Source organism: Aegilops tauschii, chromosome 3 (assembly GCF_002575655.3).
Source record: "Aegilops tauschii subsp. strangulata cultivar AL8/78 chromosome 3, Aet v6.0, whole genome shotgun sequence".
NCBI lineage: Eukaryota > Viridiplantae > Streptophyta > Magnoliopsida > Poales > Poaceae > Aegilops > Aegilops tauschii.
The window spans coordinates 70,376,449-70,399,982 of record NC_053037.3 but is presented as its reverse complement, the minus strand read 5'-3'; the positions used below and the strand labels follow the sequence as shown (position 1 = coordinate 70,399,982).

At 46.8% G+C, this 23,534-nt stretch overlaps 1 protein-coding gene across 1 annotated transcript; it reads left to right on the top strand.

Moving 5' to 3' along the window:
* The first annotated feature begins 487 nt into the window (after window positions 1-487).
* Window positions 488-15,642, top strand: LOC109757003 (nuclear distribution protein nudF). Its single transcript, XM_020315829.3, has 8 exons — window positions 488-759; window positions 2,103-2,289; window positions 2,424-2,512; window positions 3,645-3,750; window positions 13,789-13,997; window positions 14,192-14,234; window positions 14,399-14,658; window positions 14,766-15,642. Exons 1-8 carry the CDS (start codon window positions 596-598, stop codon window positions 15,151-15,153), a joined length of 1,446 nt encoding a protein of 481 aa, XP_020171418.1. The 5' UTR covers window positions 488-595; the 3' UTR covers window positions 15,154-15,642.
* Window positions 15,643-23,534: the final 7,892 nt, after the last annotated feature.

Here is a 23,534-nt window from a genome sequence, read left to right as displayed (position 1 = left end):
TCAATAGGTTAGTACCAAAAAAATGATATAAAATGATTATAAAACATCCAAGATTGATAATAAAACAGCATGGAATAATAAAAAATTATAGATACGTTGAAGACGTATCAGCGGGCCGCGGGCGGCTGCCGGAGGGGATGTGGGGAGCGCGCGCGCTGAAATGTCCCTCCCGCCAACCGCTTTCGTAGGATACAGGACACCAACAGGGCAGGGGAAACCGGGATTTTCGTGGGTGGGGGAGGGGGAATTTACCGCGCCCCTAATTTTTTTTAAGGGTCAGACGTATTCAAGGTTTCTGTTCAGGTCATTTTTTCGCCTAAAACTGTAAACTGACAGTTATTTTACGGTCGGGGCGATTTAAGGGGTCTGCTAGAGATGCTCATAGGCGCGGGGTCCAGCCGTGCTATATACAGTGGGGGAGAGAAAAATACTGGACCGTCCGATGTCAAAGAAACGGTGCGGAGGGAGCATAGACAGTTGGGGACAGACCGAGAGGTAAAGAGCAAACTTAACCGCCGCCGCCGCCTATCCCCCCTTCCCCGCGCGCCTGAGACGGTGGCCACCGTGATACGTTCTAGGGTTCAGCTCGCCGGCGATGTCGATGCCGTTACCGGGGCGGACGCTCGTCGACCTCGACGGCGACGCGCTGGCCCACTGCGCGCGCCACCTCGGCGCCCGCGACGTCGCCAGCCTCGCCATGGCCTGCCGCCCGCTGCGCGCTGCCGCCTACTGCGACGCCGTATGGTACCACCTCTACAGGTCTCTTCCTTCACCCACTTTCCACTTTCCTCTCGCTCTCGTTCGATTCGGGAATTTCGATTTAGGCGTCAGTACACTCAGCTGTATAGGGCAATTTGTACAGACCCAATAGGTTTGCCCCCTTTTGGTGATTGCACGGCAGACCTCACTGAATTTTTGTGCCCGGAGTTTACAAATGATCGGTTTCCTGTTATGATTGGGATTTCGAAGCTTTTGTGGGGCTAACAAATTGGGGAAAATTGTTTTGCAGCGATATTAGGTGCCGCAACGATGGTTGGGACTGCAACATTATGAACCTCTACTGTGATTTTCTTGTTTGAGCAGATAGAGTTAAGCTTCGGAGAACATCTGGTTTGGTGTCAGCTAGGCTGAGGAAGCCTCGATTGAACAGTACATTAATTGTTGGGATGCACTGCACTGAAAGGGAGGAGATCCTGTCATTTTTCAGAATGACTTTCATCTTCATTGTTGTATGATTGGTTGGCATTTGATAGGAAAACTTGATCATAAGACTGTCAGAGGGTTTGTGGGTCCACCGATTTAGTGGCACTTTATTAGTTGTCTTGGTTGTTGGGATTGCAATCTGCAGACTTGTCAATCTTCTGATTTGTATCTCTCCAGCAAAGTAGAATATTTGAAATATGGAGCAACAGTGTTGGTGTTTATGGTATACTCCCTATGCGTCATAACAATAGTGTTTTTTTGGACATTGACACAGTTTGCAAGGCGTTTTTTGGATAACTTGATGTTGAATTTAAAAATGTTGTTTCACAAAAAAAGAGAGCGGTTTGTACATTAAGAGTGAGCTCAAGTTTAGGGTTTCAGGTACTATCATACATTATGAACGTCTATCTATTACATGTTGAAGATATCAATTTGATGTTGTCGGTGCTAGTTATTTTTCATTGTAGAGTCAAACCTAGAAATATTGGACTCATACAATTCAAAATGACTTATATTCGACTCTGTTGGACTAACTTTTTTAAGTAGTAGTTTTTGGTAGTTTAATTGGATAAAGCTATTATGTAGGTGGAGGAATTGTCACTGTCTACACAATATGAACTTTATTTAATAAGGCGCATGCAATTTGAAAGTGACAGGCAGCGAATGTTTCTTTTACGTGATGCCACTACAAATGCTTGATGGTCGTTTGTTCGCTTTTATGCTTTGCATCAAGTTTTACAGTTTCTACGAGTTGATCAATGTCGTGTGATCCTTTTCTGAACTCACATAACTGTATCTAATGTTTGAGTCTATGCTATATAGTATTTTGAGACTTTGGAAACTACATATGTATCTGATTGCCCACTTATTTATTGCGTCATGACCATTTGAACGCTTAGGGGGCAATGGCCTTTTCAACAAGTGCCTCGTGGAGCTTTGGGGATTAGAGAACTATACATTCGGAGGCACACTGAAGTACATCAAATGAAATTTGATGATCCCTTATCATCTATTTATTATCTAGATCCCACGGAGCCGACACCAAGCCACCTAATGCTTGATAGGAATGGTGTTTGGTTCTCTCAAGTGAGTGAAATGCAACAGTATTATGTGTTTTTAATATAGCAGATTTGCTCTTCTGCTTAAGTAATGCAGGTTGTTACAGTATCAAAAGCTTATTTGTGCTAAGCAACATATGCCGTGCAATTTCCTCTGTGCAGGGGCCAGTAGTCAAAAGATTGAGGCTTGGTCTGGACATGGAATTAGTGGAAACCTACAGGACCCATAGCGCGAGGATCACTTGTATGAGGTAACCATAAAGCAAATAACCATTGCTCTTTAGACATTTGTAGTTCTTGTTACTTTTTAGTCAGCTTATCTGATGTTCACGGTTTTTTTTGGGGGTCAGTTTCATGTACTTCAACCCTGTTGGGAATCAAGGGGTGACCATTGAATCCTTTTTTTCTGTTCCTATAATAATATCAAAGATAGTACATTTCTGTGCTAACGGATGTTAGGATTTAAGATCCATCCCCACTTTATGTCTTGGACAAGATTCTTGAATCCTCGCATAAAGAAAATTTCTGAATTTAGTAGGATGTTATGACTGACATGTTATTTGGAACAAAATGACCTCGTCTGATTTTTAATGTATTAGTCTTGCTTTATATCTTTGCTTCCATTTGTTAGAAAAATAGGCAACTTCATTCAGTCTCAGTACGTTGGTTATATCTTCAGATTTTGTAGATTTGTTTTTACTTCATTCTCATCTTGGGTTCAAGCCTCGACTTCTGCAACTTAAATAAATAAATTGCTTGCTTTCTTTCTCTCCATGCCACATGTGAGAGGGATGTTGAAGTATATATGGATCGCCCAACCTTCTCCATCAGTTTGTACTTTTGGTTCTAGTGGTTGATGCATGAAACTTAATACAACGAGGGCATATATAATGCTCATTTACTGAACATCTTATGTTTGGTATAGTAGGATGTTATGACTGACATGCTACTTGGAACCAAATGACATCATCTGACTTTTTATATATTATTTTGCTTATTTTTGCTTCCATTTGTTAGACAAATAGGTAACTTCACTTCAGTTAGTACCTTGGTTATATCTTCGAACTTTGTAGATTTGTTTGTGTTATGTCTTGGTGACAATGTCATTTTTTTACTTCATTATCGTCTTGTTACACTACCATTTCTTTTACTTAATTTTCTTCTTTCCTAGCAGAGAGGAATTGTTGCAAATCATTTTCATGATTACTAGCTGGTTTATGTTTGGGATACAGTATCCTCATTTCACAATTTAAAATTTTACCGTTTCACAGTTCTATCTGTTATTGGCTTTCCACTAATTCCCCTATTTTGCATGGTATACAAATTTACTGTGCCTGCTGAAAGTCTCAGAGATAGGAATGTCTTATTATTTTTATTTTGCAGATTATTCCCACTAATCGACACCCCGTTGTATCGAAGTGATGCACATAGAAATGAAAAGGCATTAGCCACTTCAAGCACAGATAGAACAGTCCGTCTTTGCTGGAAGGTACCTCATTTCTATGTTACATTACCCTGTTGATACAACATGTACTCCCTCCGTAAAGAAACATAAGAGTGTTTAGATCACTAAAAGCAGTGATCTAAACACTCTTATATTTCTTTAGAGGGAGTATGTTCTTTTTTTGTGAGGATACAACATGACCATTCATGATGACATCACTGACTTTGTACATGAGTGCAGAGGTACTTGAAACAGGAATAATAAAAAACAGAAACTAACTGCTACTCCCTCCATTCACAATTATAAGATGTTCTAAAGTTTTCTGATTCGGATGTATATAGACACATTTTAGTGTCCCTGTTCACTCATTTCAGTCCATATGCAGTCCATATAAATATCCAAAACATCTTATAGTTGTGAACGGAGGTTGTATTACTTATGGTCATTGAATGACGGTAAAATATAGTTATTAAAATGATACAAACTCTTGAAAAGAAATTGGAGGGAGTACTGAATGAGCGACAATTAATGTTATTGTACTCCCTCCAATACAATGTTATTGTACATCATATTGACATGCGTCTGCTGTCATGTCTATGATTTACCTAACATTTAACATACACTACTTGTTATCTTCACAAAATTTTACTAGTTGATTATACTCTTCTGGATCTTTCCTCAAGAAAATCCTGGCCCGATCCAGAAAAGTCAACAGAGGTTAACATTTCATCTTCATTGTGAGTCATTGTGCTGCATTATTAGTCTGAACCCTTTGACGGAAGAATAGTGAGGGTCACGCAGTCCTCCGTTTAGGTTTACTTCATTTTGATTGATCAACAGCTAGGTCAAACAATTGTCTGCTTTCATATGCTGTATAATGAATATTAGCAAGTAAGCTACTATCAGCATCACATCTTAACCAATTTGCTAACAACTCAGTTAATTACACGTCCAGACCACTCTATGATATGTGCCACGACGCACCGTTGTATTTAAATGAACTAGTATTAGCAGGTAATCTACATGTTTGTCTTTACCATACCAGCCATTTCAGTCTAGAGATGAAAGGCCGAGTGTTGTTATGTTACTTGTTTTGGTTAGGTGATTAGCTAAACAAAGTGATCCAAGCTTGACTATGCTGGTTTCTTGCTGTAAACTACTTTTTTTAGAAAAGGAGGATGACCCCCGGCCTCTGCATCTGGGAGATGCATACGGCCACTTTATTGATTATTCTCGAGGACCGTACAAAGTATTACAACAATGTGTCTGAATCCACCATCTTGGCAACATATGCCACTACTCCTATCCAATATGATGAGGGGGTGCTAGCTGGGCCACTACCCAAACCACTCACCTAAGCCTAACATCAAAAGCCGGAAGCCGAAACTCATTCGGAAGCCCCAGCCGAGCCACATACCGGGTCTGGGGCACAATCCGGTCAGACGCACTCGTGTGTCGTCGCCGCCATCTTCCACAGGTCCGTCTTCAGATCATATTGAGGCTTCTACCTTGTCTGGCCACTCTGCCATCGACGTCCCCATGACGCCAGACAGCTTCCTCCTCCTGCACGAGTCCATCTCCGCGCATCAGACGCCGAGTCTCCATAGCACCATGCCGCCGAGATCCGCCACCATCAATGTGAAAGATGAAGCACCGCTCCACCAAAGTCGCCATCCTCTAGTCCCTCGAGCCCGTGTGCACCTCCAAGAATGACGCCCCCAGGGGGGAAACGACACCAGAGAGCCGCCGTCATCCGATCTACTGATCTAGGGTTTCCCCCGGAGGTAGCAGAGAGTGGCCTTGAACTTCTCCACGACGATGCCTTCAGGAAGGGAACGACGCAGACAGCGTCGCCATCGCCGGCCTTGGCAATAGCCAAAAGCAGGTTTTCACCCAGATCTGATCGAAGACCTCCATCTCTCGTGCACGGGTCGCCGCCATCCTTGCCGGGATCTGGAAGATCCCGCAAGCCAGATCTCAGCAGGGAGAAGCCCCCCCCCCCCCCCCCCCCCCCCCCCACCGAGACCCGCCGGCCGAGCAGGGGAGGCCGAGGCCGCGCCCACAGGAACAGATGATGAATCCATGCCCGCGCCGCCGCCCCGGAGTCAGCCCCACGCGCCAAGAGGCGAGAACCACCACCATGACGCCCGCCGCACCGCCGCCGGGAGCTCGTCGCCGACCACTCCGCAGCACGCCGTGCCGCCGCACCCGCCAACCAGTCCGGCGCCCAGGCCCGGCGGATCTGGCCCGCACCTGACCACCCGCGCGAGGGGACGAAGGAAGCCCCGCCGCCGCCTGCGCAGACCGGGCTTCGCCCGGCCGCGCCCTCCAGCGGCGGCGAGGGGGAGTAGGGAGGGAGAGGGGGCCGAGCGGAGGAGATCGGGGCGCCCTCCCCGGCCGCCTCGCGGGTGGCGGCGCGGGAGGGATAAGGTTCGCAAAAATGTTTATCTTGCTGTAAACTACTAACACGTGCTTCCTTTTCTCTTCTGTAATTTCTTTCAAATAAGAAATTTTAGTGTTAGATGGACATTGGTTCCTCTTTATATGAAAATAATAACACGTGCTTCCTTTTCTCTTCTGTAATTTCTTTCATTTCCTTGTTTTGTGCTTGTGGTATCTATTCATGACATTGTGAAGCGGCCACTGACCCTGGCCTGCCGCTTAACTCTATGCCAACCTCACTAACTACTAACAAAGTTATGCGGCAGTACCCCTTACTCTGCCTTGTCAGCCCCTCTGTGTGCTTACATGTTAGATTCCCTGGACTAGTTGCCGGTGAGAAAGTGGTACTCAAGCATGGTAACCAGGAAACCTAGTTAAGAGAGGTGAGGATGGAGAAGGAAATTCTGGTTAAGAGGGGTGCGGCTTATGTAATACTGGCTGCTAGAGACAAAGCAGGATCTAACCTGCTGTAAACTAACAAGAGATAAAGTAGATCTAATCTGCTTAAACTCATACGTACGGAAGGATATACATAGTCCCAATCTGATATTCTAGGGACTGGAACCATTATGCAGTAGCCTCCATTCCTTGTCCAGCCTGGCTGACTGCATGTATGGAATTTTCGACATGAAATTACACATGAGCCTCCAACATGCTGCTGTGCCGTACATCCTAGTGTGTCCTTCCTTCCCAAGATCAGCCTTCCTGGTCACCTTTAGTTGCTTCTAGCTCCAGCCCGCTGCAAAATTACCACAATAGTGTGCAAGCCTCGTCATTGATGTACTTGCCAGGCCTTGCGCCATTTCGTTTTCACCAAAGATGGCATGGCATGAGGTATTTAAATAGGAAATTTGGATATATGCCCTTCTGAAGTGCCCAGTTGGAAATCCCAACACGCAGTTTCTGCTTCGATATGTGCCTCTGTAGAGTTGTAGCGCAAACAGAAATACCACATTCGTCCAAATTTACCTCTAATTGGACATTTATGCCCCTGCGGATCCTCTTTCTTCTTCTCAGTCGTCCTCTTCATGTTCCTCTTCCCTCGTGCAACACGGGCTTTCTTGTCCCACTCGCCTCTGTTAGAGTTATAATATAAGTCATGTACCCCTTTGTATTTATCCCGTTGTATAAGGGGTTTCCTGCATATGTTCCACACCTGTACATGTATATATATCGGCCTATGGCCTCATGGGAATATAAGTTGCTTATTCCTAACATGGTATTAGACCTCTAGGTTTCTTTTTCGCACGCCGCAACTCGTGCCCGATCCGCTGCCCCGGCCGACGCATCGGCCTCCTCGTCACGCGTCGTGCGCAGCTCCCTCTGCGCCCCCGTGCTCCCGCTCGTCTCGGCGCCCTGCATCGGCGTCTCGGCGCCCTGCATCGGTCGCCTCGCCCCCGCTCGTCGGCCGCCGCCGAAGCTCCCGCTCGTCTCAGCGCCGCCGAAGCTCCCGCTCGTCTGCTCTCCCCGTGGACTCCCTCTGCGCCGCCGACGCTCCCGCCCGCCAGCTCCCGCCGTCCCTGCGTTCAGGCGCCGCTCCCGCCTGGCAGCTCCCGCCGCCCGCCGGGTACCTGCTGCTCCCTCCGTTCCCGCGCTCCAGTGCCTGGACTCCGCCCCTCCCGCCTGGACTTCGCATCCCCTTCCCGCGGCCGCCGATCTCTGCTCAGATCGAGCATCTCGATTGGAAGGTCTGATCTCTGCTAAAAATAAAAAAAAATGTCGGGCTATGTTGTTGTCCCTCGCTGCCCGGTGATTCCTGACGGAGTTTTCAGTGTTTGCTCTACTGACCCCGTCTCGCACATGTGCCTTTCTTCTGCGCTTGGTGCTCGTTCGTCTGTGCTATCGTCCCCTGTGGCGACTCTCGCACGTGGTGATTGTCGCTCTACATCGACTCTTCCTGCGACTTTCATCGGTGATTATCGTTCTACACCGGCTCCTCTCACGGCCCCCATCGGATGTGTTGATGCATATGACTCTATTGACCCGCGTCTTCCTTTGGCGCTTGGGGCTTGTCTGCATGTGCCCTCGTCTCCGTCACCGGCCTCTACGGATGATGTTGCTTATGCTATGTCGTCTCCTCTGGCGGTTTCCACAGGTGGTGGTGGGCCTGGTGGCTGCTCCTCTCCTAGTGCTACTGCGTCATCTACTTCAGCTATGTACTTCACCGAGCAGGAGATTGTGGGACTTCGTGGTCTGCTCACTGCCTCCAGCTCTTCATTGCCGGGTGCATCTCCGTCGACCTCTTCAGTTGAGCTCCTGACTGAGCAGGAGATTACGCGCCTTCGGTGCTTGCTCGCTGCATGCTCTGGTTCTTCACCGACGGGTTCTGCTGGTTCTGCTACTGACTCCTCTGGCATTGTGAGACCACCTTCATCACAGTCAGGTACATCTCCATGGATTCTGGATACTGGAGCATCTTTTCATATGACTCATGATTCATCCACCTTGTCTTCTATTCGTGCTCTTGATTCTCCTATTCATGTTCTTACTGCTGATGGTACCTCCCTCCCGGTTAATGGTCGAGGCATTCTTAGCACCTCATCTTTTCATGTTCCTGATGTTGCTCATGTTCCTCGACTTACCATGCAGCTCCTTTCTGGTGGTCAGATTGTTGACTCCGGTTGTCGGGTGATTCTAGACTTTGACTCTTGTTCTGTTCTGGACCGTCACACTGGTGCTGGCCCCCGACACCGTGACTCTCAGGGTCTCTGGGAGCTTGACTGGCTTCACCTTCCCTCCGCTGCTACCGCCGCCAGTCTTTCCCCCTCTGTTGCCTTGTCTACTAGCTCTTTTCAGCAGTGGCATCATCGCCTTGGTCACTTGTGTGGCTCTCGTCTCTCATCCTTAGTTCGACGTGGTCTTCTTGGATCTGTCTCCGGCGGTGTGTCTTTAGACTGTCAGGGTTGTCGGCTTGGTAAATAGGTCCAGTTACCTTATCCTCATAGTGACACTGTGTCAGCGTCCTTTTGACCTGGTTCACTCCGATGTCTGGGGTCCAGCTCCCTTTGCCTCGAAAGGAGGTCATCGCTACTATATTATTTTTATAGATGATTTCTCTCGATACACCTGGATATATTTTATGTCTTCTCGTAGTGAGGTGTTATCCATCTATAAGCGTTTTGCTGCCATGGTTCACACTCAGTTCTCTACTCCTATTCGTGTTTTCCGAGCTGACTCTGCTGGAGAGTATATCTCCAAGATGTTGCGTGGAGTCCTTGCTGAGCAGGGTACTCTTGCCCAGTTCTCTTGTCCTGGTGCTCATGCTCAGAATGGCGTGTCTGAGCGCAAGCATCGTCACCTTCTTGAGACGGCTCGTGCGATGATGATGGCATCTCTCTTTCGCCTCATTTTTGGGACGAGGCTATCTCCACTTCCGCCTATCTCATCAACCTTCAGCCGTCCGCTGCTTTGCAAGGTGGCGTTCCTTTTGAGCGTCTTTTTGATCGTTCTCCCGATTATTCGATGCTTCGCTTGTTTGGTTGTGTTTGCTATGTTCTTCTTGCCCCTCGTGAACGCACCAAACTGACCGCTCAGTCTGTTGAGTGTGTCTTCTTAGGCTACAGTGATGAGCATAAGGGCTATCGTTGTTGGGATCCTATCGGTCGTCGGATGCGTATCTCTCGCGACGTGACTTTTGATGAGTCTCGTCCTTTCTACCCACGCCCATCTTCCTCGATTTTTTCAGTGGAGGATATTTCTTTTCTCACTTTTCCTGACTCACCTATCACCCCCGTTGCGCCTGTGCCTATTCGTTCCACTCCCTCTGCTTCTCCACCTCTAGTCGATTTGCAGCAACCATCTTCTCCGGTTTCCTCGCAAAGCATGTCACCGGATTCTACACCTTCATCTCCGGTGCCTTCTTCGTCGCCACCCCCCGATTCTACCTTGGCGATTCCTCCTTCTATTGTTCCATCTTTTCCTCAGCATTACACTCGTCGTTCACGACCTGTGGATGCCTCCTTGGATGAGTCGTCCTCTTCCACTCAGCCTACTTATGGCTTGCGTTCTCGTCCTCGTCCGCCTGTTGATCGCTTTGGATTTCCCACTGCTGGTGCTGCTGTTCTTGAGCCGACTTCTTATTGTCAGGCTGTTGTTCATCCTGAATGGCAGTTTGCGATGGCAGAGGAGATTGCTGCTCTTGAACGCACTGGTACCTGGGATCTTGTTTCTCTTCCTCCCGGAGTCCGTCCCATCACTTGGAAGTGGATCTACAAGGTTAAGACTCGCTCCGATGGTTCTCTTGAGCGTCACAAAGCTCGTCTTGTGGCTCGTGGTTTTCAGCAGGAGCATGGTCGTGATTATGATGAGACTTTTGCTCCTGTGGCCCATATGACCACTGTTCGTACACTTCTTGCTGTTGCCTCTGTACGTCACTGGTCTATATCTCAGCTTGATGTTAAGAATGCCTTTCTTAATGGTGAGCTACGTGAGGAGGTGTACATGCAGCCACCACCTGGGTATTATGTTCCTGATGGCATGGTATGTCGTCTTCGTCGCTCTCTCTATGGCCTTAAGCAAGCCCCTCGCGCCTGGTTTGAGCGTTTTGCCTCTGTGATCACTACTGCTGGTTTTTCAGCAAGTGCTCATGATCCAGCATTGTTTATTCACCTTTCTCCTCGTGGTCGGACTCTTCTTCTTCTCTATGTTGATGACATGATCATCACTGGGGATGACCCCGAGTATATTGCCTTTGTAAAGGCCCGTCTTAGTGAGCAGTTTCTTATGTCTGATCTTGGACCTCTTCGCTACTTTCTTGGGATTGAAGTCTCTTCTACCTCTGATGGCTTTTTTATATCCCAGGAAAAGTATATTCAGGATCTTCTTGCTCGTGCTGCTCTTACTGACGAACGGATTGTTGAGACTCCTATGGAGCTCAATGTTCACCTCCGTGCTACTGATGGTGTTCCTCTCCCTGACCCGACGCGTTATCGTCATCTTGTTGGCAGTCTTGTTTATCTTGCTGCACTCGTCCGGACATCTCTTATCCGGTTCATATTCTGAGTCAGTTTGTTTCTGCTCCCACATCGGTTCACTATGGTCATCTCCTTCGTGTTCTCCGATATCTTCGGGGCACGATCTCTCACCGTCTATTCTTTCCTAGCTCCAGTTCTTTATAGCTTCAGGCCTATTCGGATGCTACGTGGGCTAGTGATCCTTCTGATCGCCGTTCACTTTCTGCTTACTGTGTTTTTCTTGGTGGTTCTCTCATTGCCTGGAAGACGAAGAAACAGATTGCAGTTTCCCGTTTGAGTGCTGAGGCTGAGTTGCGAGCCATGGCTCTTTTGACGGCAGAGATGACTTGGTTACGGTGGTTACTTCAGGATTTTGGTGTTTCTGTCACTACACCGACTCTGCTCTTATCTGACAGTACAGGTGCTATTAGCATTGCGCGCGATCCTGTGAAGCATGAGCTCACCAAGCATATTGGTGTTGATGCTTTCTATGTGCGCGCTGCTGTGCAGGATCAGGTTATTGCTCTTCAGTATGTGCCTTCCGAGTTACAATTGGCAGATTTCCTGACGAAGGCCCAGACTAGAGCACAACATGGCTTTTATCTCTCCAAACTCAGTGTTGTTCATCCACCATGAGTTTGAGGGGGGGGGGGGGGGGTGTTAGAGTTATAATATAAGTCATGTACCCCTTTGTATTTATCCCGTTGTATAAGGGGTTTCCTGCATATGTTCCACACCTGTACTTTTATGTATATCGGCCTATGGCCTCATGGGAATATAAGTTGCTTATTCCTAACAGCCTCAACCTCCATACTTGGGGCCTGACCTCTGTCAGTGCATTACACGTGGCCATAGGGCTCATCCTTGCCACACGTCATGTGGCTGAGTACATATTTGTTGAGATTAGCCCTGACCCGAAGAGCAGGGGAGCGGAGAGACGGCGTCGTGCTCCACGCAACTTGCGGAGACAGCAAGGTGAGCTGGAGAGAAGGTGCTGCAGCAGGAAGGTGGTGAGGAGGTAGGACAAAACAGGCACTTTTATCGAATACGAGTGAAATTCTTCGGTCAATGACATGCTTATAAATATGGCAACTCTGCAGTGGCATTTCATGAAGTTGAAACCTTGCAGTGTCATTATAAAATCTGAGCAATTTACAGTCATGCATCTAAATTATCTTTGCAAATAATGTGATGGTTAGCTAACATCTTCAGTCACAATAACACATCGTGGTGGGGTATGGTTTTGAAAGGCTATATATCTAACTCCTTGACCCCCGGCCCCCGCGTCGCCTGACCGGGCGACTCGGGCGGCGGCTAGGGTTTCCGAGCGCCGCCTCCCCCACACCTCCTCTCCCTCCTCGTCGCCACCTGAGGTGGTCGCCGGGCAAGCCCGCGCGGCCGCCAGTGACGGTGGCGGCGAGGCCCTCGTCGCTCCTGCAGCGGAGGATCTGGATCCCAGGGTCGGCGGCCCCTGCCGGCGTGGCGTCGCCGTTAGCCTTGAACGGCGCTCGCGGAGGGCTCTGGCCGGCGTCCTCGACTGCGGGGGCGGTGGGGCGTCGGCGCCTGGTGGCTACAGCGTGGAGGCCTCCTTTTCCTCGCCAGATCTGGAGGTTTGCCGCCCCTAATTCGCTCCCTCCCCTTCTGCGCTTGTCTTCCCGCGGCTGGTCGCTGGATTTGGCGGAGTTTGGGGCTGGTGTTGCAGATCGGGACCGGGGGAAACCCCTGGCCGGCTGGTTCGGCCCGGCATCGACGTCGGCCTTGGGCGACGTTTCCTTCCTGGAGGCGATGTCGTGGTCTCCTTCTCCCCACCTCCGTTTCCTCTCCCGGGTGAAAACCCAAAATCCGGCCGGATTGGGCAGCGGCGGCGCCGTGTGTGTCGTTCCCTCCATGGAGGCGTTGCCTGGGGAGTGTGGATTCGGGCATAGGGGTGCTGAAGGTGGGGTTTTGGCCGGCAGCAGGTGCAGTGCCTCTCGCTGTCCCGCTGTCTGCCTCTCTGTTGTTGCTAGGCGGCTTTCCTGCAGCCTTCAGACGTTCTGGGCGCGATGTGTCTTCGGCGCCTGAGGGATGCGGTCATCGGTTGATGCTAGTTTCCTGTAACTAGCTCTCCGAGGTGTTGTAAGTTCAGAGTGCCCCCTTGTATCTTTTGGGCTTTTCACACATTGATGGCGGCGGAGATCGATGGCATGGCGCTGTGGAGACTCGGCGTCCGATGCGCGGAGATGGGCTCGCGCAGGAGGAGGTTGCGGTCTGGCGTCATGGTGACGTTGATGGCAGAGTGGCCAGACAAGGTAGAAGCCTCAATATGATCTGAAGACCTGTGGAAGATGGCGGCGACGACACACGAGTGCGTCTGACCGGATTGTGCCCTAGACCCGGTATGTGGTTCGGCTGGGGCTTCCGAATGAGTTTCGGCTTCCGGCTTTTGATGTTAGGCTTAGGTGAGTGGCTTGTGTAGTGGCCCAGCTAGCACCCCCTCATCATATTGGATAGGAGTAGCGGCATATGTTGCCAAGATGGTGGATTCAGACACATTGTTGTAATACTTTGTACGGTCCTCGAGAATAATCAATAAAGTGGCCGTATGCATCTCCCAGATGCAGAGGCCGGGGGTCATCCTCCTTTTCTAAAAAAAAAATCTAACTCCTTGAGAAGCTAGTGCTAAGCGTGATTTTATAACCTTTTTATGTAGGGCCAATCACGCTGTTACAAGGGCCATTCAGGACCTGTTACTGCTCTGGCTGACAAATTGCTTGATGACGGTGAATGTAAAATACTCGCAACTGGTGGTGAAGACTGCACCATTCGCCTTTGGTCTATGAATACAAGAGCAAAAAAACACCCTCTAATATCAACTTTGCACGGGCATGAAAAAACACTGTCACTTTTGTCTGTTGCTTGGTACGTACTGTCAAACCATCTGAATGGAACTTATTCTACTATTAGTCGGCTATTTTTCGTGTGCAAGTGCACCATTTATCAAACTGGAAAGCATTTCGATGGCTTTTGTACAGTTGCAAGGTTCCTATACTTTCCAAGGTTTCTTAAATGATGATCCATCAGCACGATCATTGAGCTTCTTCTTTGCTCTTCAGGCATAAATCCTCCCTGCTGGTCAGCAGTTCCAAAGATACAAAGGTAATAGAACATCGAAGAAAACTTTATCTGAAATCCTCCCTGCTGGTCAGCAGTAATATTAGTATTTAACATATTCTGTGTGGGCCACAACTGAGCCATCTGATGCTCATGGTAAGCTCTATTGTTTGTATGTTGCTTTTTCATGTTGTTATACTGCATCACAGGTGAAAGTGTGGGACACAATGGCACCTCCTTCCAGTGTCTCATCATCTTGCGTTGGGGGTGCTCATCTTAACTCAAGTGGTCCACCGATTGCAATCAAATGCTACGAATCCCTTTGTTACATTGCTGCTGGATCCGAAGTGACAGCAATTGATTTGAGGACGATGAAGAAGGCTTCTGTTCTTGCACCTCGTAACCAAAGAATACTTTCTTGTGAGATGCTGCCCTCTGAATGGCTAATATGCACGGGCATAAAAGACAAGTAAGCTCGCAATCTCTCTACAATCAGTGCTTTCCAGTTTCAGACATCGAGCTTCTAGCTTCGACTGTGTTGCAAACCTTACCTATCTATCATTATTTGCTGGACAGGGCTCTTCTGTGGGATATTCGTAAGTCTCAAGAACTCAAGCACACAGTCGCAGAACTGCATTCAGATGGTCCCGTGACGTTGCTTCACTTGGATCCATACAAGGTAGTGATGGGCGCGCCATGGGATGGTCAGGTCCATGTCTGGGAAACTCGGACGGGCCACTTGGTGAACAGATTGAGTTGCGACGAGCCTGTTAAATCAGGAGGGAGAAGCACAATGTCAGCCATGGCCGTGGACGGGTGTAGGATTGTCACCGCAGGGAGTAGTTCTACCAGAGGCAGCCTGTTACACTACCAAGACTTTCTGAGATCCTCAGTTCCTGTAGCTTTACCTGGCAAGGAGGTTTCCAAGTTCTGGGGATCTCAAGAATATGACGATGAAGACTAGCGTAAATTATCCTCACAAAGGTAGCATTGCATACAAGATGAGATTTTGAGAGCTCATCCCTTATGTTAAGCTGGTGCACATCTGTCTCTTGGCCTCTCCATGCTAAGGTTTATTAAAAATACAAGGGAGCGTCTTTGCAAATGGGCCTGCACCATGCATGCAGGAAGGATACTACTGCCTGAGCAGTTTGCTTGTAAGGCTTCATCTGTAGCTACATACATATTGTTTTTCTCGAAAAAGCTACATACATAACATGAACCTTTGTGTAACTAGTGGTGACAGGATAATCATGTTGTTCTCTTCACCATAGAATTACAGTGGATTAGGTTGAGTTTCTCAAAAAAGTGAGGCCTGGTTCCCGCAGTATTCCTCTGAAGGGCAGTTATAGTGCTACTGAACATATATGCAGAAGTCCAGTAGCACATGTGTTGACAATCATATTACCATTGTAAGATATTCTCATAGATAATGAATCATATCCCACGAGTACTCCCTCCGTTCCTAAATATAAGTCTTTGGAGAGATTCCACTATGGACCACATACGGAGCAAAATGAGTGAATTTATACTCTAAAATGCATCTAGATACATCCATATGTGGTCCATAGTGAAATCTCTACAAAGACTTATATTTAGGAACGGAGGGAGTATAAGTTATTACCTATTATGCACTTATGCAGCATGCAATTTTTATTTTGAGAGAATATGCAGCATGCATGTTCAGATACAAGACATGCTGCAGTTTATCAGTGATTCAGTCTATCCCTGTCCTCAAGGAATGTATTAGATGCGGAGCAGTTCATTCTCTTCCTGCATATGGAACATAAGTGATCTCTAGAGAAGTCTGATGGCCTCAGGTGTTGCGATCAATGATCAAGACAAAAACAAGTTGTTTTTGAAGAAAAGTCTGATGAACTGTTGTACATGATGTGAAGTTTGAGAAGACTCATTTTCCTGTTTTTGCAAACTATTGCTGATGGGAAAGCAGCAGTGCAAACTCTCTGTTAATCACATCAAACTTGTAAATCGAATAGTTAATAGTCAAATTATGAGGCAACCTGGAGATCGTGATTTTACCGCATTAGACACAAAATAGGCAGAAGACTTTACCCCCCACTCTATAGTCTAGCACAAAGGGCTTTGGCTTGTTGTATAACCTTTCAAAGAATGGGCTGGTCATACATACATATTGCATCGCCACCTTTTTTTTATCGAAATTCATCAAAATTGGTACTCCCTCCAATACAATGTTATTGTACTAAATGAGCGACAATTAATATGGATTGGAGGGAGTACTAATTTTGGGGTGGACTGTTTCTTATACATGAAGGTAACCTAGGTTGAAGTCAGGCTTCAGTGTGAATACTCTCTGAATTCCAGCACAGTTACTGCTGTATTATATTCAGTTACAATGTCAAACATGGTCACTGGAGATAAGGGAGAACTAAGTTTAACCTGCAGTACGTTGAAGTCAGCAATGTCGCACTCCAAGTTGGCAATGCAAGGTGTTTACACGCTACAAATCCGGCGGCTCTATTGCTAAGGACAGAGGTGAGTCTCTATTATGATTATAACCATCTATCCTCTCCATGGAAAAAATCGTTGGTGTGACCGAATTGTCTTTGCTTTTTCTCAAGCCTACTGTAAGCAGTTGACATTTGAACCAGTAATCTTCTTATCTTTGGCATTTATATGTGACACATCTAATTAGTTATGCAGTGGAATCAGTTGCGCTGGTACAACGTGCAATCTTGAAGTTGATTGGCATAAGAATGTCTTGGGTTTACTTCCTATGAGACTTTCTTAGGCTGTTAAGAAGTTATCATCTTAGATGCAGACAAGCTGTCATTTTTCTCATGCTTTTCCAAGTAGACTTGAGAACAAACCATCTTTTCCATGGTTTAGTGATCTCTATTTTTTGGCTTTGCATATTAACTTGGTAGAGCATAACTCTGTTCTACCTCTTCGTTTGGTAGAGCATATTTTCTTTGCATGTCTCAAATCAATCTTGAGTTTTTCCTACAAGGATTTTCCTGACATGCTTTCTTGTAAAAATAAAAGGAATACTTGTGAGAGTTGCAGCCTCCTGCCACTATTTCACTAGAGAATGGTTTTGCTTTAGTATCTGCTCCGTGCTAATAGTGCATATAATGGCAGTATCTGCTTGGAGGATACTCTTTTTGAGAATGGAGGCTGAGCTCAGCCTGAAGCTCAACATGGGGACAGAAAGTTACTTAGTCTAGCATCGTGAATATGCCTTTTTGTCACTGCCCTTTAGAAAGTCAGTGTCAAGTAAGTGTGAAAAGGACTCATCCTTGTGTGCTGCAGAGACAAGTTGAACCGGGCTATTTCCTGGAAACCACCTAATACAGCCTTATCTTTTAGCTCATTTCCGCCTTTCTCGCTAATGATGATTACTTGTGCATTAAACCAGGCCTATCGAGTTAACAGCCGATGTGTCGTGGCACGAAGACCAAGATATTGGAGTGATGTCAGTGCATAACAGAATAGTCTATGCGAATTAGCACGCCGGGATGAATTTGACAAACTTTGATATAATTTAGCGCACAGGAACTCAGGTCAGTAATTCAGAAGTCAGAATTATGAGCACATACACATCCTATTAACATTTGTCTGCTGTCATGTCTATGCTTTACCTAACATTTAACATACACTACATGTTATCTTCACAAAATTTTACTAGTTGATTATACTCTTCTGGATCTTTCCTCAAGAAAATCCTGGCACCGATCCAGAAAAGTCAACAGAGGTTAACATTTCATCTTAATTGTGAGTCATTGTGCTGCATTATTTGTCTGAACCCTTTGACGGAAGAATAGTGAGGGTCACGCAGTCCTCCGTTTAGGTTTACTTCGTTTTGATTGATCAACAGCTAGGTCAAACAAAATTGTCTGCTTTCATATGCTGTATAATGAATATTAGCAAGTAAGCTACTATCAGCATCACATCTTAACCAATTTGCTAACAACTCAGTTAATTAGACGCCCAGACCACTCTATGATATGTGCCACAACGCACCGTGTATTTAATTGAACTAGTATTAGCAGCAGGTAATCTAGCCTGATGGGGTGGTGCATCTACATGTTTGTCTTTACCATAGCAGCCATTTCAGTCTAGAGGTGAAAGGCCAAGTGTTGTTATGTTACTTGTTTAGGTTAGGTGATTAGCTAAACAAAGTGATCCAAGCTTGACTATGCTGGTTTCTTGTTGTTTCCCAAATGGAGATCATAATGTGCTGTCATTACACTCCAGAAATCAACAATGTGATGCACTGATGCTCAGCTGTTCAGATTTTGATTTCGACGTTTGCATTTGGTTAGGTGGATGTTATACAGCTGTTGCAGTTATTTTACCAGAGAACAACTAAGATTGATGACCGACTGGTCTTGACTGGTTTCGTTACCGATAACAACAAAGCATGTCGATTAGTGCTAGGACTTGGTTGTGGTATGGCATATGCCAAAAACACATGGGCCTGAAGATTTACACATTGACAACATTGCCCATCATAATCACCTCTTTTAGCCATTTGAAATTAAAAATAATACCCAAACTCTTAAGTTTCTATGCAGAAAGGGGAATATGTACCAACACTCCTATATAATAAATACCGATGCACTTTACCAGTTCTACTCTTTTGAAGGTTTCCTTTCCACATGAATTCCAACAACAATTGTTGTTCAAGTCTTGATCTCGGTCAAGTAAACGTAGTTATTCCGGTAAAAATCGCCATTAATCAATGATCTAAATCTGACAATCAAGTCTTATTGGGATGTATGAGCTGTGACAATTGACTTCTCGCTGTACCCTGTCCATTATTAGTCCTCCTCAACTCTAGTCTTTGCTAAGACAGATCCATCCACGATCTGACATTTCGATAACTTCTGACAAGTTGTTGACCTCGAGTATTCTGATGCACAGACTGCAAGAAGATCCCAACAGATACTATTCCTTTTGTGTCCAAACTACACTAGAACCGCTCCCATAGGCCGCGCCCTTGATCCGGTCCATGTGCCAGACCGCTGACCTGCAAAAGATAGATGATCTCCCTTCTGACTTTGCAAATTCTCATCTCATGCATGACCCAGTAACCCACGAAAAATGCTAGCACCAGCAACATTTGACAGCTACCGAGAATCAATCGTCGGTAACGCGAGTTTGATTTCCCAATCGCGACGCCACAAAAAACAATAAGGGCGGGTGGAGATTTTTCGAGACCGGCGAAGAAGAGGATGATGACGATGATGCAGTAGATAGCATTGCCTTCCAAGCATCAAACACCTAGAGGAAGCAAGAGCCAAAACCCCCTTGTTTTCTGCCAGTTGATAAACAAACTCATTATAAATATACCGTGCCAAAGGGGACTCATGGGGTCTTTCCTTAAGAAAAATGTGCTGGAAATCTCAATCATGCATGATCCAAGCCCTAGGGTCCAAAGTTTTGACCAGATCGTTGAAACGGCTTGGCCGCTGATCACATGATCGGATGCGTCGTCCAGCGAGGAACCCCATCGGTTTTCTTTGTATCTTAGCTGTATTCATTTGGGAGAGGATTAAAAAGCATATAGGAATTAGGTAGGAAGGACGCCTCCCCTGATGCTTCAGTTGACTAAACCGTGCGGCTTGCTTCAGCTGCTTCTGTCGACCCCAACCGCCATGTGCTTATCTTATTGGCCACCACTTCTTCTGCTCCTGCGTTTTTAAACCTGTTATATCGTTAGAAACGGTGCTGTTTCTTTCATACATGACGCACCTTTGCGCATGTGTCTTCGGTGGTTCCTTCTCTGACTAAATCCCCGAGTATAGTCAAGGGAAGGCATATGTAGTCATGGTGTATATGCATATATTTTGTGGACAGAAAGAAAAATCTGTGACTATTTTTGTCGTGTTTTGAAGAAGTTGCACGTCCTCAAGGAATATATATTTGAAGCTTATATCATGTATTTGTGGCATCGTCGCACAGTAGACGACATTTTAATTTCTATGATTCTTTGGACACATTTAAAAAAATTGTGACTCTTTGAACCACATTTTGTGTCCAAACTCCCACTTTGAATAACATTTTAGCAATTCAAATGGCCCTTCACATGTCAGTCTCACTCGTCACCTTTGCCACGCTAGGCTCTTGGAGAAATGATTATATTTTCATATGATTAGGTACTGCATCAAGGTGAGCTAGGTTTAACAGGTGGTTGTGTTCAGAGGCTTCCCCTTGGGGTTCTGACGTCAGATTCCACCCAAGCTCTAGCGTGAAGGGCCAATGGTGCGACACCCTCCAATCTCGGGGCGAGTGGCAAGTGGAGGCACTGTTGTGCTTGGCACTCAAGTGATGGCGACGCCATGTCCTCCCTTGACGACTAGGCTCCCTCTTGAGAGAGCCTCTTCCTTTTGTTCCGGTTCTCTGATCACGGATCAGAGCTATTGCATTCGAGAAGAAAAATAAAGTAATGGAAGTCGAGAAGACGCGTAATGGTAGTGAATAGAAAGACATATTCTTCCAATTTCCTTGTTCCTGATTCGATTTGCTCGCATGAAGCAACAAGAAAAGATACCACTCGAGGATCCAATACTTTATTCCACAAAGGAAGTATCCTGAAATCCTTGATTTAATTTCGAGCAATAATATGATAAAATCTTAATCAAGCCATTCAGCTAGCCTAAAAATAGAAAAACAACCCATCAACTGAAGAGTTTATGTTTTTGTAAAATTTCTGCTCCCATGACTACAAGCTGTGCTCAATATTTCACTTGATTTCTGCTTGGTAATATGTTGTTTTGTTGCTGCTTTGTCAGATACTTTGTATTCTTCCGTGCATGTGTTGAGTGTTGTGTTGCACTGTTCGTTATTGAGGGCTTCATTATTTAAAGCTGGTTGAAATAGTTCTTTCTAAATAAAAAGAGTGTTTGTGACATGGTAACACATTGATCAACATTTTAACTTTTATGATTGTTTGGACCACAATTTACAACCAGAATTCCATTTTGAACCCAATTTTAGTTATTTAGGTAATCCGTGTAAGTGGGTCCCACTCATTAGAACGGCATGGCGCCTAGATTTGTGCATGTGGCTCTCTAGTATGCATCAAATATTGCGCAGGTTATTGAATACCAACAGCACTAGGGGCAGAGCGTGAGCCAAGTTTTTTTTGGGGGGTGGGGCATACAACTAGGGAGATTCGCAAGCATGAATGTTATATGAGAATTTACCAATGAAACTAGCTTATGCTTTCAAAAAATCACTCAGAATGAGGGGGGGGGGGGGGGGGGGGGGGGGCGGGCAACACTTAAGGTGGAGCGAGGTAAGAGTGGCGATGGCTATGCTCGCAGGGAATGGGGACACTAGACAAACCTGTAGGAATGCAGATTTGGAACCTTGAGGGTACTCCGACCCTCCTTAGTTCAACCTTTGCATCCCTACGAATGTGGTTGCGTTGGACCGAGACAAAACAATATGTCGTCATTGTCAGCTCAGAGGTGCATCAGACAAAGGTATGTCCCAAAGAGGTACTCCCTCCGTCTCATAATATAAGACGTATTTTGACACTACACTAGTGTAAAAAAAGTCTTACATTATGGGACGGAGGGAGTATGTTTCTAAGTCTAAGCATGAAGTGGTGGCTAGCGAGGACTATTTGAAGGTATTGCTCAAAGTAGAATTATGTACTGCAAAACACGGTTTAAACACATCGTGAAAAGTTAAAATGTTGTTCAAAATGTCATGAACAGACTGCACAAAAATTTCCTACGCCACACCGTACCTTTGTTTGCTCGATCGGTGGTGCGGCATCAAGACAAGCATAAACAATTGATAATTAACAATTCAGGTAAAGGAGACTTTTTTTCCGTAACCTCGCCGATCATGTACGAGGGTTCTTTTAATTAGCACACGAAGACGCCCTTGATTGTCGCAGCTATTCAGCGTGGAATTTGCCTTCTTGTTCCTATATGGTGTGTATGGGATCTGGAACTGGAATTTTGTTCCATGCCGTGTGCTGCTTTGTAGCGAGAATTATTGTGACCTTTTTCATGCCAGCCGCACCGTACAAGTAGCTAGCTGCACGGCGGCACGTGATACACGCTCCTCATTTCCGTCGATGCATATGCCGCCGGTGTCCTTGTCCCCACCGCGTCTTCGTGCTGTGGAGTACCGTGTAGGAATTGAAACTCGTAGGAACACAGACGCACGAGCAAAGCTATTTGAGGCCGATTTCTTAGGCTAACGATCATGCTCAGCTCACGGCACGATCGGTCGCAAAACTAAGGACTTGCCAAATCCGACATCCTATACGTCCGTGCACAGTGATCAGACAATTTCTAAATCCGTGCCTCCGCAGCCATGTATCTCATATCAGGCACTCTATATCCATACAAAATCATACAACTTAGTACGTAGATCACCAGACGGACAAAATTGGCAGAAAACGGACTAAACCGATAGCAAAGGGGCATAAGTTTACATATAAATATCACCATAAGATCGGTCATAGTTCACACGGTTCATACTGTCCGGCAAATGCTAACTAGATACTAGGAGGTAGATACTACGAGCTAGAGGAGTAAATAGCATAAAACTACTAGTTTACAGGCTATGGTTCCAAAAAACTACCACTTTTTAATTTTTCTCAGATAACTACCAAGTCAGGGGTTGGCTGTTTCAAAAAACCCAAATCATCGAGTCTTTATAAGTTGATCACGATTATGACAGGTTGGGCCCACAGCTAAACAAACCGTTAGTTTGACCTTAGTTTGACCGTTAACTTACATGTGGGGCCCACATGTAAGTTTCTTTTTCCTCTTCTCTTTCTTCTTTCTCTGCCTCCTATACCAGACCTCTCTTCTCCCGAGCCGGCGACCCCCTCCCCCTCCCAAGCCGGCGACCCCCTCCCCCTCCCAAGCCGGCGAACCTCCCCCCAAGCCGGAGCTCCTGGTGGCGACGGTTGCAACAAGGCCGGCCTCGTCCGCGACACTCCAGCAGCGGCGCAGGCCATCTGCGTCGAGCTTGAGGAGCTCGGGCCAGGGGATGGCGGCGGCCGCGGGCGAGGCACGACGTGGGGGTGGCGTGGAGACCTGAGCGGAGCCCCATGGCCGGCGGCGCCCCAGGCGGCTCCCATGGCGCGCGGTGGCACGGCGACCCGAGCCGGAGCCCCATGGCTGGCGGCGCTCCAGGCGGATCCCGATGGCGCGCGGCGGCGCGGCGACCTGAGCCGGAGCCCCACGGCGGCGCGCCCGGCGACCACCCCGGCCACCCAGGCTGCGGGCGCGGCGACCACGGGCGAAGCCCCATGGTGCAACGGCGACCACGGGCAGAGCCCTTTGGAGGTGCGGCGGCGACACTGCAAGGACCCGATTGCTTTTTTAAAAT